This window comes from Strongylocentrotus purpuratus, unplaced genomic scaffold (genome assembly GCF_000002235.5).
Source record: "Strongylocentrotus purpuratus isolate Spur 01 unplaced genomic scaffold, Spur_5.0 spur5_scaffold_17, whole genome shotgun sequence".
In the NCBI taxonomy this organism is placed as follows: Eukaryota; Metazoa; Echinodermata; class Echinoidea; order Camarodonta; family Strongylocentrotidae; genus Strongylocentrotus; species Strongylocentrotus purpuratus.
The window spans coordinates 18036748-18051959 of record NW_022145602.1 but is presented as its reverse complement, the minus strand read 5'-3'; the positions used below and the strand labels follow the sequence as shown (position 1 = coordinate 18051959).

Sequence of the window (15212 nt, the reverse complement as noted above, 5' to 3'; positions counted from 1 at the left end):
TTTACTGCTATTTAGGTGTCATCAATCGTCACTAAAGTACTGATTTTGAGTGAAATTAGTCGAGTTTTGTACAGTGGTGTTTGAAATGTTGAGAATCAAAAGCACAGCTTATATTAACCAGGATAGTAATGCACCTATGTGTGCCCCGCGCCTACATGTAGCTACCAGTACCGACCATCTGAGGCCACATGCATGGTCATGGATTGGAAGCTTAATTTTCTCGCGTTTCACTCGCTGCACCTAAATCGTCATTTCCAATTCAGACAAAGCCCCACAAACAAAGTCAACGAAATAAATAACTTAGATTCATTTACATGTTTGAATAATAATCTCACCATTAATCGATAGTCTGGATGAGGTACAAGAAATTCCAGTATTTTGAATATGGTGATATCAACTTCCTGGTTGGATCGTATACAGTACCTAGTTTTTGTGTGTAGAGGGCGAGCGAGGAATGGCTTTTGAGTTTTGCCTCGAAATAAAAAATATATATATATATAACTTTGATGATTTCTCTTTTTATTTTGCCAATTTAAATGTCGAAATGTCATTTGTAGGTCTAGATTTTATTGCAACCCTTCCAGATTGATTAAAAATGGCAAAATTTCATTAGTACAGGTCTTGACAATGTAACTTTTTAATTCTTTTGCGATGTTGTTCCTTTTGTTTGTGAGGAGATTGATCTCTAGCATCAAAACATTCATTTGGCTGCGCTCAGTGGGGAGCAATTTCAATGTCCCAATTGAGCATTTATTCGAATGCCTCTATAACAGATTATTAACACCTATATGTCTTACTGGATCAATCTTATAACTGTGTTGATGAGAACAAGTTATCAATAATCATAAATATACAGTGTACAAAGTGCTAGATGAACTTCACCACTGAACCTCTAGTCCTGCATGCTGCTTTGCAGGAACTTCACTTCTTGAGTAACAAAAATGACAATAATAATATTAATCATAGAAAGAAAAAAATAATGATTATAATAATGATCATAGCCTAATAATAATGATAGTAATCGAAATAATAACATTAATGACAACAATAATTTAGAATAGTTCTTATATATGCCGCGTAGAGATATTAAGCAGAACAAATTATTAATGAAAAGCTAACGGGAAAATTGCATGACTACTAAGCCTATAATACAAAAAGATGAAGGCAATTAAATGAATATATTTTTATAACTATAGCAGTTTCTTGAACTTGAAGCAGGGATGTTCGGTCGCTGAATAGCTATCGGACATGGTAATTGATACAAAGCGATCATTACTTATTAGGCGTGCAGAAGGCTAATCCGGGTATGAATCCAATAGTCATATCAAACGTCCTAAATCATCCCAAGTCGGGTATTTCACAAATTCTCAACATCTCAGCAAAATCATTTATATCATCATTAGTGCATTGGCATGCAGATTCATATCAAAACCGCATTATTCTCTATGTCGAACTAAGGCTTGTTCAATTCTGGCTGAAATACATTTATAAAATATTTTTCTTTAACTTTATAAAAAGGTATGACATCAAATTCTGGATTTGTTCCTTTTACACATTTTGATTTAGGCCTATATGCGTTTACTCACATTTAGGAATTAATATTGTTTATCTCTTATGTGTTGACGATGGGTTGTCAATCTCCTGTCTCTCCGATATATTGTTTTCCACAATCATTACAATTTAGACAATAAAGCAATTTCTCGATGTGCATGAAAATATATGTTTTAATTCTAACGGTTTTTTATTTTTCATGACTGTTAAAAATAATTGTATAAGAGTTGGACATGTTATATGGGTAGGGTTAACGTTTTACACAGCTTATCGAAGATCCCCCTTGAGGTCAACAGCAAAAAGAGGGAACAAGCATTATGCGTACCCTAAATGGGGGCCGGGGTCAACAGTTTCTAAATTCGGCGCCTGCCTCCTACTTAACACAAATGTTGTTTTCCTAAATATGTTTTAAGAGAATCTTTAGTTAAAAGGGGGAACGTTTGTTTGATATTGTTTGAAAAATCCCCATTATTTGGATTGTATGTATAGATTCATAAACTATATTTTCTTCTTAATTTGTTTTTTGTTTTGGTTGTCTCAAAACATTTTGTTCTATATTGCGTGCCTTTTGTATATACACTGATAAGTTTTTTTTCCGGAGATTTCCGAAGCGTGAGCATGATTCTCTCACTTCTTTATTATTCGATACAATAATTATTGTACAAAATCTTGTTGCTAGATTATATGGTATATTTCTTTTTGTGTGGCGTGGATGACAGGAGTCAAAATGAAAATACTGACGTGTGCAGTTACTTTCATATGATCATATCCACCTCCAAGTTTCCATTTATGTTCATTACATTTTTATTCAGAAACGGTATCTTCTCTCCTGATGACACCTCCATTTTGAATGAAATATTTTGCAAATTTTGCAGGATATCTTGCAAGGTCAGTGGTGTACGCAGGATTTTTTTCAAGGGGGGTTTTAAAATCAAAGGGGGGGGGGGGGGGTTCCAAAAAAACATACATAAAACATACACATAAAAAAAACTCGAGGGGGGGGGGGGTTAACCCCAAAACCACCCCCCCCCCCCTGCGTACGCGCCTGTGCAAGGTTATACAATTTTGTTGGAAATTTTGAAAATTGAGTGCAGGGGTGGATCTAGGGGGATTTTTGTGGTTTAACCCCCCCCCCCCATCCCCCTCCCCTCTTTAGCGGTCAAGTGAAAAAAGGAAGGGGGGGGGAAGAAGAAAAAGAAGGGAAAAAAAGTAATACGCCGCGATTTTTGGAAAATCCTGGATCCGCCGCTAGGTCAAACCCCCCCCCCCCCCCCCTCCCCCTTGGTAAAAAGCTAGATCCGCCCCTGCAGTCAGTGGATAGTGATTTTATTTTTTTTTACAATTTCGATAAGTTTGATGCCTCTGTATATGTATTATAAGCACGAGAAAATTTACCCCCTAAAACACTTTTGCTTTCGAGTCGGAAAAATTGAATATAAAAATTACCGGTGCTCCCGGTAAATTTTGATGAATTTCAAAGAGCGCTTACGGCCATACTCTTTTTTCAATACTATTATTTACTATAAAACAACTAATCATCGAGGTATCTAAGCCCAGTGTTTCTCCACACATAATCTGGCTTTTGTTTAAAATGAGTTCTTCTACTTTGTTGGAAAAGTTGTTTTTTCTAGATAACCGAGGAACATATTTGCATATGATTGGGCCATTTTTGTTCCCATTGCAGCTGTTCCTTTGATTTGTGTGTTTATAAAGTGTAACATTAAATTGAAGGATATTATTACGCAGCATCAATGCAATGGCCTCTAGAACAAACTCTGTGGTTATTCTAGCTTTCAACTCTTGAGGATTATGTTTCCAATCAATATAAAATAGAATCTAATCCAACTTCATGATCAATATTACTATAAAGACTGTTGACATCAAACGTAACCAAAACACTTTCATCGTCTATTATGTTCAGGTAGATGATTCAGGAAATCTACACTATCTCGGATATATGTATGTATAGTATCTCTTCTTTCTTTCATGCATTTCTCTTTGTATCTTTCATCTCTCTCTCTCTCTCTCTCTCTCTCTCTCTCTCTCTCTCTCTCTCTCTCTCATTCCTCCACTATATTCCGGTCATTTCTGTCCAGGTACGGATCTCCACCAATTTCTGCGTGCACCTCTCCCCTATTTCTCTTCCTTCTCATTCTCTCTATAATAATATTATTAATGGGTTCTCTCTCTCTCTCTCTCTCTCTCTCCCTCCCTCCCTCCCTCTCTCTCTCCCTCCCTCCCTCCCTCTCTCTCTCCCTCCCCCTCTCTCTCTCTCTCTCTCTCCCTCCCTCTCTCTCTCCCTCCCCCTCTCTCTCTCTCTCCTTACCCCCGCCCCTCTCCCTTTCTCAGTTTTGAAATATAAAAGATTTTAAAACACTTACAAATTAATAAGTTTACAAATACAGATAATGTACATATACTGTACATCCTTAAAACAAACCTTGTACATGAAAACACACAAACCAACGATATCGAGCAATAAAAACAATGCAATTTTATTCATTTAATCATTATAATGCATATAATGCACAAAATAAGATCTTATTTACACATCGTTCTCATGTAAAATAATTATGAGTTCAATTTACACATGTATGCGGGTGTAATCACAGGGACAGTATTTACAATTTTTACCAGACCACTAATATATATCTCTTTAACCGATAACATATATATACCGCACACCTCGCTTTATAAAATATTGTGCAAATTATTATTATTACACAATTCTACAACGTATTTCATCTACGTCATACACACATTCATACATGTAAATGCTGAATACTTCAACTCAGCAACATAAAATCATGTATCCATGGTTGAACCAAGAATTCATGAGCAGGTCTTGTGTTTTTTCTACTAAAATACATGGAATCATTCATTCCAATGCCAATGCTTATTATAAATCACAAATCCTTTGCTTCAAGTTAGATTGCACTACATATATGACATTCCTTTTCATAGATTAAAATTATTAAATGTATAATAAAAGCATGAACTACATGGTTAATAAATTCTACAATAAAACATATTTGTACATATATCATTTCAGTGGCATCCTTTGCTTATCAATTAAATACGATCCCAAGTGCTAGTTAGTATACCATCAAACACCTTATTATACATGAACAAGTTCAAGTTCTCTTTCCTGAAACCCACAATTTAAGGTTGATGTGACATATTCTTTAAAATTTACAAATTAAAGATCATGATTATATAATATAAATATATGTTGAATATGTCTGAAATTCTCACAGATCCTCCCTACAAATAATTAAACCATTCTGCCAATTAAACTTCTACTAATGTGAATTCTTCAATAGAAAATGACAAATATGAGAGTTTTAAAGGCATTGTTTAACAATGCTAAATCTGAGATACATGGCCCTACGTGTTATCAGCGTCTGTGGTATGGTGTAATATTGAAACCTTAGAAAAACTTGCGCTTAAAAATTATCATGAAGTGCCTCAAAAAAGTAAAAATCTTTGAGTGATCAGTTTTACCATACTCATTCTCCCCAATTGACTGCAGTGTTATAAAAATTGTTAGGAAAACACAAAATATGATTTCGATTTCCAATCATAAATATCTTGAATCTTAGACAAAGATAACCACTCACTTTAAAGGGATCCGGTAACTTTGTCTCAGATTCTGAAATAAAATTCTGGATTTAGCTCATGATGCAATGATAATTATAAACCTTAAGGTCAGTCAGGAGCCCCATGACTTTTACAAGCCGATCGCCTGTCTGATTATCAAGATATTTATGATTGGAATTACAAATTTTGAAAACCGTTCGCCTGACGGTTTTCATAACACTACAGTCTATTGGGGAAAACGAGTATGGTAAAACCGGTCACTCAAAGATTTTTGCTTTTTTGAGGCACTTCTTGATCATTTTGAAGCGCAATTTTTTTAGGGCTTCAATATTACACCATATCACAGACACTGATAACACGTAGGGCTGTGTATCTCAGATTTAACATTGTTAAACGATCCCTTTAAGAAATAACTGATCATTATATGGACTGCTATAGTGATAATCAAACTAATAATCAAAAAGAGTAATCCCTTCTCTAACAACATGACAAAATAATAAGCCAGTTCGTAGATTCATTCTGTGCATGGGCAAATAAAGATCATTTGTATCAAAATTGGAAAACCCATTTAGACAAATACTCGAATTATGCTTGTGAAAGTTCCATGTATACATGTATGTATTCATCATTCATTATTCACTGACAGCCCATTCTCCGGTACACAGGTGAAAGTATTCATCTCAAGAGAGCAAACAAAAGGCATACATAAAGCACATCCATGACTTCGGAGTGATCATTCTAAAATGCACAATGTGGGACATCTCCATGTGTAAAAGATCGGGAGATATTTGTACCAGAACTTAATTACTACGATCCGGTCCATTCTTTGTCACCTTTTACGTCTATTGTGTCCAATACTGGCATCTTGTCCACACCTTTCTATGCTTAATTACATGCACAATAGCATATAAAATAATTTTTACAGTCACACAATTAAGAAAATACCCTGTGTAATGTCCTTCTTTCCAAAATAAAGGTTAAGATTATTTACACTATTTTGTGCATTTAAACAATGGACTAGATATAATTACTCACTCTACTGTTTCGCTTTGATGAATTTCTTTCACAATGTCTCATTATCCATGCAAACATCCCAAAGCTTTGCAAATTTGCTGCTTCTAATGGGAATTGCAATTAAAACAATATCAAATACATTTATTAATCATACAAATAATGCAACAATAACATGATTGATCTCAGTTGTAAACATCCTATGCCTTAACTTAAATAAATGGCATATAAAGAAAATTAGGAAAAGAAATAAACAGCCAATGAGTTGATATTCACTAATTTTGAATACTTTTTTCTTCTTCTGTATCTCCACAATATTCAATTTCTCTTGGTTTCTTTATCAAAAAGAACATGAATTGGATTATATGTAAAATTATAATATTGTACTTATCACAGGCTTCTCAGGCGAATTTCTTTTTTTAAACCTTGGTCCAAGCTATAATAAATATGGGTTTGGGGCATCCCACAGGGTGCTTTGATAGGACCATTACAATTTTGGAGGTTGAAAGTACATGTAAGATTGACATTACTATAACCCTTGTTAGTACCCCTGTCAGGAGAATTTTCCTAGGGCAATTTTTCCCCTTGGAATTTTCCTTTTGCATTCCCCCCCCCCCCCCTAAATTTTAGCACTGGAGAGAACTCTGCAATAATTATACTGTCATTATGTGATGAGTATTAGGTCATCCTTCAGTACATATATCAATTGGCATGTGATGCCACTGGTGTAGATAGTGGGTAAAGTGTATCTACAACTGTATACATTAGGATTGTTCATGTGAGGGAAGTGTGTTCACACAAGACTGACACGTTACTGAGCAAACCCAAATTTCATAGAAATATTCAATAGATCTAAACATCAACTGCTTCCATTACTAGTATTGTATGCCTTATAAGATCACTTAGAAACCCCATGAGCATTACAAAAATATTTATCCTGAAAATGCCAATAGTAGTGCAGGCAAAAATATACTTTGAAGAAATTGCATAAGCACGTATATATGTACATCAATGAACCAATTTATTGTAATAAATGTAATATTCATAGATATGCAATAGGGCGTAAAGCTTGATTTAGTAAGATTCTCACTACTCAGCATACTGTTGTCTACTCTTGTGCCTTTTCCTAAACACATTGCAAAATTTGGATTATCATTTCAATATTCCCCAAGCCAGGGTAATAATTGTGGAGCGCCAGGAGTGTCAAGTCTATAAGCGCTATACAAGAACTCACCATTATTTTTATCATTATCATGAGACATTTCGCATTATTTTATTTCAAAGTTCCATGAAAGTAAATCATAAAGCAACTGAAGAGCATGTTTTTCATTTAGTTATTTTTTTTATTTTTTGTTCTAACCGAACTTACTTCAGCATCATGTACCGGTAACTAGTTTGAGTTGTGTAAAACTCAGAAACAAGGGGTAAATCTATTAGCATAACTACCAAAACTGAAATCAGACCAGCTTAAGAAGGAAAAAAATACATTTCATTAACAATTTTTGGTTAACTACATGTATGCACCATTAACAGCATTCTAGATTTAATGTGGTATAGTGGTTCATACTCTTGAATCTCAATTATAAGGTCCTGGATTCAATCCCCATCCTTGTGCTCATGCCCTTTAACGAGGCTTTTCATCTACAAATGCCTGTCTCATCCCGGGTGTAATAAACCCTACAACATTGCTGCATGTGGGCATTACTGAATATGTGATATACAGGGTGTACATAGATGTATATCTATGTATTTTCCAAGCAAAAAATATATATATCATCATTATTATACATAATGACGACAACGACATGTACATATGATTTTAAATTTACAGAGAAGTAGTTACAAACTGTTACATAATATACGAATATTATGCAATTGGCAAATAATTAAGGAAATTTCATTTCAATAATTGTCCATTCGGCTTCTCATACTGCAACTGAATGTCCATTCCTAATACTGAAATGGAATAGTCCATGTGTCCGAAGCCTATAAACATTCAGAACCTCGGAAGTAATATATATTGAGGCAAAATACTGAGTGTTTCCAGACAGTATGAAGCAAACAGAGTTAAACCTGTTTAAAGTGGACAAATCTTCATAGCAGCCACACGTATAGATTGGCGACCTCTATATCAGTGATCACCTCTTTACAAAGGTCACTTGTCTACAGTGGTCAACTCTCTATGAAAGCCACCTTTCTCCAAGTGGACACCGATATTTTGTCCATCTAAAAAGATATTACAATCTGTTAAAGAAAGGCGACCTGTCTAAAATGGCCACTTTTCCTTTTATCCCTTAGGTGGCCCTTATAGACAGGTTTAACTGCGTTCTGCACTCAGCTCAAAGCAATCGATCGTGATTGGGATGTTTGGCATGAGCAGAACAACAACTAAAGTCCCAATACTTGGTAGGTGGAACGGCGTCATTGAGGCGATGGTACTTGTCTTTAGTTGTGTTGCGTGGACAGTATCATGGCTCGTTTGAGTTGTTCGTAGCATACAAACATCACGATATTCCAAGAACCAAGTCGCAAAAATTGTGGCGTGAATCTGAAAAGAAAATTAGAATAAGAATAATTATGTGAATATTTGTTAAATTTAAAAGTGTTAAAAAGGATTAAATTCATGAGAGTACTCGAAAAGTAGGATAAATAGTGATCATGACAACCCAAATGAAACCATCATTTTAGAAATCAATTACGTGTCAGACATATTCATTTGGAATCCACTTATTGAATATTTCTTTGATTAAACAAGCTTGATTTGCTGAATCATCATTTTTTTTATGTTTGACAGCTGTTTACAGGGGAAGGAATATGCATCAGATAAGAAGACAGAAAAAAATGTACACACGTGCGGAAATGTGAAATTTTTGTCTAAAATATTCACAAAATCGCGGCGCTCTATAATTCCCACAGAGTGCCGCTGTTGAAAGGAGGTGCTTATAGGTGGCACACAACAAAACAAATTTGATAGCTCAGTTCATCAGTCCGGTCAAGGAATGAATGAACAATTCAATATTCTTACCCTTTATAGAAAGCTAAGAGACCCTCTTTCTGAAACATCTGAGTAGCACATTCTGTGGCTCCACGATACTGACCAGGGCTAGAATTCATGAACCTCGTCTTCACAACGTCCACGGGGGTTGCGACGCACGTTGTGACAAACCCCGCACCGAACGCCGCAATGAAATGACATGGGAACTCGTCTTTGAGGTATCTGCGTTTAAGGATAGCCTCCTTTATGAGATCATAGGCCACGACTTCACTGGCGTTGACGACAGAGTTTCGGACAATGTTGGGCATCGTTCCTAAAAATGTGATAGACATCGATTAAATTTAGGTGTACTCAGAAGCTTAACTGAAGAAAAAAATTTAGAAAACATTGTTGATTTAAAATATTCATGTACATGTACATGTATGTTCAATATAATACACACATATTTAATGCCTATGATTTTAAAGAGGACATCTTCGTTCATCTTCGTTATACAGGTATGTAATGTCAATTAGTTTTACTTACAATGTAGGTGTAATTATAGGTGTATTGTTTAACTTTCCCATAAATATTTTTTGTCATTTGCTTTATTTTGTTTTTTATTGTTGTATTAATGTTGTTTATATATTCAAATTTGTTATGATTGTAAAGCGCATAGAGAAATTTTCAATTCATTATGCGCTTCATAAATATTCTCTATTATTATTATTATTGTTACCTGTCTTAAATTCAAACAATTACACAAATTTCTCTATAGTGTAGCCATGTAACTCCATAGAATTTTTTTCATCAATTCTTCAGGTAATAATTGTTTTGGGTGTTTTATGTTTTGCTATGTTCTAATTTGTAGAAGTAGTAGAGCACTTAGTAGTTTACATTCTATCAAAGACTTGTTGACATGACCAGCATTTTCTCTCATTTACCTGTAGTAGGCTTACTATTATTTGATGTTTGATGATAATTGTTTTACCAGACTGCTAAGAAATCATTTATGCTTGTGAGTATATAACCAGGGGACAGACGGCTTTAGTTCCCTCCAAGGGACTTGGTAATGAGGAATAATGCCTTACCGAATGACACGAGCGCAATGACTTAGTTTCAAACCCTGGACCTCCCGGTTACGAAACCACTGAGCCATCGCGCCTCCTCAAAGTGATGTACATCAAATACACAAACCTCATGAAGTTCAGTTTGAATATAGGTTGTAACATGAGAAGCTCAACCAACGATTGCTCTGCATTTGATTTCTAACCGTAGCAGTATTCAGAGCTTCAACCCTGGACCCTACCTTAGTTTCAACATTATCAACCTAGAAGGAGCATATTCTTTACCCGGATTAAAGGGAAATCCACCCTGATATTAAGTTGCTTGTCATAAAAGCAGAAAAATGAAAGAAACAAATTAGTGAAAGTTTCAGCAACATCTGATTCAAAATTTATGAATCTTTGAAGTTGTCATCAGTGAAACCAAAATTGGCAACAGTATGACGTATCTTACCTGCTCCTCTCCAATTTGCTCTGTACAGAAAATTTCTTAAACTTTCATTTTCCCCATACAAAAGCATATTTGCAATAAGTATATTTAAGGTAAATGTATGATTGAAAGTGTTCTTATAAAATGGAAAATACAATTTTTTTGAAGGTTTTTAGTGCAGTGCAAATGGTAGGAAACCTTGTAAGATACGTTACAGAGTCGCCAATTCGTGTTTCATCTTCAAAAATACATAGCTTTTGTATTTTTATTTAGTTTTCGCTTAAACTTTCACTGACCCGTTCCTCCTATTTTCTACTGAGTCCTATCAGAGTGGACTTCCCCTTCAAGGGGTGTATTTCTGACCCTTCAAGGGTGTATTTCTGACCCTTCAAGGGGTGTATTTCTGACCCTTCAAGGGGTGTATTTCTGACCCTTCAAGGGGTGTATTTCTGACCCTTCAAGTGGTGTATTTCAGACCCTTCAAGGGGTGTATTTCTGACCCTTCAAGGGGTGTATTTCTGACCCTTGTAACTAACCTTTCCAGAGCCCTCTAACTCCCTCTTCCTTCGCGATGGTCTGATAGGCGTTTAAAGCACCGGTGTACCTCTTGGGGGCGCCATTTAGAACCGCATTACCCTGCGCCTGGAGACGAATCTTGACCACGTCCGTGGGTTGGGCAGTGAGAACAGCGCAGGCTCCGGTTGTGATACCCGCACTGATTCTCGTAAAGATGTTAACACCACCATATTCTATAGAAGAAATTCAAAAGATAAAGGATATAAAGATAAAATTGATGTATCTTGAAATGCACATGTTCACTCTAGTACAAATAAAATGTTATTTCCAGGCTCTACATGAATAAAGTCCATGATATCAAACCTTAATTGTTTTCTCAAATTTTGTATCGACTATTGAGGAATATTGCATCGCATATTAGATTGTTTTCAGAACGTTTTTCAACACTTCATCTCATATTGCATTATTCATGTACATAAACATCAAAACTAATCCCATGTACAGTATATGCAAATCTAAAGTGTATACAGTCATGGCACACCTCTACAACATACACATGGCACTTGAATATAATTCAGTGCAACCTGGTTATAAAGACCACCCAAGGGAGACAAGAACAGGCAGATGGTCTTTATGTGCAGGTTCCTTTAAGACATGTTTCAATGAGACACCATTTTCAAGGGAAACCAAGAATGTGGTCTCTGTAGACAGGTGGTCTTTCTATACAGGTGGTCGCTAAAGCAGGTTTGTCTGTATATGTACCATTTCTAAGTACACATGTACTTGTACTGGCATAGTTAGCTTTCCTGTTCGTTGCTGTAGTTCATTGAGATGGGTGTATCTATAGAGTGGTGAAGTGTGATGTCATCAAAAATCTATTTTTGCTCCGGTTCATAACATTACGAACCAGAGCAAAATAACACTGAGTCCCTATAGGAAATCTATTTATTCAGATGGTCATATCTCAGCCAATACTTAAACAAATTCAATTGGTTTTCGACATTTGGACATTATTTTTCAGAAAATGAAGAAAAAATTGAGAAATTCTAAAAATAGATTTTTATGATGTCACAGCTTCGGTACTCTAGAACCTTTATCTCTACATGTAATTGTATTCTGTATGGAAACTAAACAGAATTGGTGTGTAATTTCAAACTGGGTTGGGTTGGGTTCTGCTCAAATTGCCTTCAGCCACAAACATGGACATATAAATGTTTTCAATTAAGAATACATGGTTGCTCTCTTTTCTTCCGCAGGCTGTTGTTTTGACGAAAAAAATCAATGAAGATTGGCAAAAGCCTGGTAGTCCGGCAGCCAAACCCGGATTTGGGGCCTAACCTTGTTTTGGTGAAATAAGTTTTTTTTTAAATGGATTCTGATTGTCTAGATATCCACTGTGAACAAGCAAAAAACTGGAGCTCTGTCAGCCTTGAGCAATTTGAGATATAAGCAAAAACAAAATGGCCGCCAAAATGGCGTTTTTTGCTCTAAAAATTGTGAAAATGTATACTTTGTCATGTTTTATTGCTGCATTTAGAACCCTTTTCTGATTTTATTTACCAGATATGATATATTTGATACATATTTTGATAATTCTTAATATTATTTTAGATGGCAGAGCAATTTATGCACTATTTATACAGGGTGATTCATAAAAAAAGCGTAGACTTTAAGAGATTGGCTGTTTGCGATTTCTTTGTCATGTTTTATTGCTGCATTTAGAACCCTTTTCTGATTTTCTTTACCAGATATGATATATATGATACATATTTTGATAATTATTAATATTACTTTAGATGGCAGAGCAATTTATACATTATTTATACAGGGTGATTCATAAAAAAAGTGTACAAGAGATTGGCTGTTTGCGATATCTACTTCGATAACAAGCCATCGATGTATACACACTCTGGCAACATATTTTGTGATGTATATAAGCTGCATTTTAATTGAAGCTAATTGATGTAGCCTATCATCATATCGCCTTTAGTAATTTGTGATTATAAGGAAAAGCAAAATGGCCGCCAAAATGGCGTTTTCTGCTCTAAGAATATGTGAAAATGTATACTTTGTCATATTTTATTGCTGCATTAAGAACCTTTTTCTGATTTTGTTTTACCAGATATGATATATATATATATATGATATATATTTTGATAATTCTAAACGTGGTTTTAGATTGCAGAGCAATTTATACATTTATACAGGGTGATTCATAAAAAAGTGTACATTTCTACTTCGATAACAAGCAATCAATGTATACACATATACACTGCATTTTAATTAAAGCTAATTCATGTAGCCTATCATCTCAAAGCACATGTAATTGTAGAGATACCCTGTTGAACATACATACATATATGATGAACTGCTACGATTCAAGAAGTCTGCAGTCTGCTGTAGAGGCAGGGGAAAACACTGAACTGACAGCATTATCAAGTGCTGAAGATGGTCTTGTTCAGATCGTAGTTGACAACTTTAATGCAGATGTTTCATCTCAGAACGGTAAATTGTCAACACATTCCCTTGCAGTTCTCATGACCCAGCCAGATACAAGCATGCACCATGATGATCAGCAAGAGATTTCACAACTGAAGAAGGCTGAGATGTCTAGAGATGTTGACTACAAGCTTGACATCATGAGATACAATGGTCCAAGGAAAGCAGATATGCCACCTGTCAAGAACCAAGTTCCACCACTTAGTGTTCTCGCTCATATGGTTTCTCGACAGAGACCTAATGGGTGTGACCTCAGGCTCTTGACAGATGTTGTGCAGCGTGATAACTGTCCTGAATTCAATGGATATAATACGCATTTGTGTCGCAATCAAGGAGAAGCCACACAACCCCAAACTAAAGCATTGTTTCATTGATTGATATGCCACCAGCACATCCAGACACAACAATGACAGCCATGAGCAAATCTCAGCAGTTAAACAGAGAAAACTGGTCAATGTTTCACTGTCTTCACCCGCAGATCAACAACTGTACAGGGTTGCAGTAGAGGTACACCCTGATCAAACTAGTACTGATAATGATGCTCTATATACGGGCTATACGAGAAGGTGATTGGCCACTACACCTGGAGACAGTGAAGCTTATGATGCCCAACTTCTTTGCGTTGGGACATCTAAACTATACGCGATATGGGTTATTCTACCTTCGACGCATGGAAGCCCTAAGGGTCTCATGTGATGAGACACACTCAAGGCTTATGGAATGCGGAATGGAGCGACATGTTCATCGAGACAACATTCATGCGATATTGGCATGGTAAAGCTGGTGTGATTGGCATCACCCTAAAGCAAGAAACTCTCAAGACCTGGGCCCTTAGCTTGCACATATGTATCAGACTTGTGGAAGACGTTTTAACTCTGAGAGACAAGTCGGCTAGTTCTAAAACAGTGCACAAAGAAGAGACTCCAGCAAGGATATCTGCAGACCAAGGTGACAGAGACTGGTTGCGCAGAAAACTGGATGTGAGCGTCAATCCAATGGACCCAAAGAAGCACCCAGCGAACATTGTCAATGTGGTCAATGGACAAATCGCTCCTGAATCAGTGAATGTGGACAGAGCAGTTGAAACTGGTGCTCAGCAAATGGATGAGTTTGAACGGAAATTGCCTGGAGGTTTCTACGACACAATTTCGAAGAAAGTTCAAACCATGGCTTTCATGAAGAAATAAATTGGCGTAGGCGATTCCAAGGTATACGATACCAAGTTGATATACTCTCGCGTGATAGGTCTACAAGCAAGTTCCAGAGATGTTGAATTTCATGATGTAATATCATGCGAGCTGTCGCCAGTTCTTACAGCTCTGTTTGATGAGTCTGGAGATATGGATATCCCGAAGTCCAAGGCCGATTTGAAGAACCAGAGACAAAGGTTGAAGTATCAGCTAGACACGCGAGACTTGAAGAAACGTGTAGAGTGATCGATGGCTGTGCTCTCCTTTGGATTCATCACCACCAACACGAGAACCAACAGTGGTGGACTTTGTATCGAAATTCAAAGGCAAGATTGAAGAGAGACTAAAATCCGGTGATGTGTATTTGGTCTTTGACA

At 36.1% G+C, this 15212-nt stretch overlaps 1 protein-coding gene across 4 annotated transcripts in view; it reads right to left on the bottom strand.

Moving 5' to 3' along the window:
• Nucleotides 1–5751: 5751 nt before the first annotated feature.
• The window catches only part of LOC762676 (mitochondrial uncoupling protein 2), a 34574-nt gene continuing 25113 nt past the window's right edge, over nucleotides 5752–15212 (bottom strand). For 3 of the 4 annotated variants that reach the window (XM_030987834.1, XM_030987836.1, XM_030987835.1), the window contains exons 5-7: nucleotides 11167–11379; nucleotides 9188–9470; nucleotides 5752–8710 (exon numbers count right to left, since the gene is read on the bottom strand). In XM_030987834.1, coding sequence (XP_030843694.1) covers nucleotides 8608–8710; nucleotides 9188–9470; nucleotides 11167–11379 — 599 coding nt within the window. In that variant the 3' untranslated portion in view covers nucleotides 5752–8607. Of the gene's footprint in view, nucleotides 8711–9183; nucleotides 9471–11166; nucleotides 11380–15212 lie in introns of those variants that run through there. The other variant, XM_030987837.1, reaches the window with a different exon arrangement.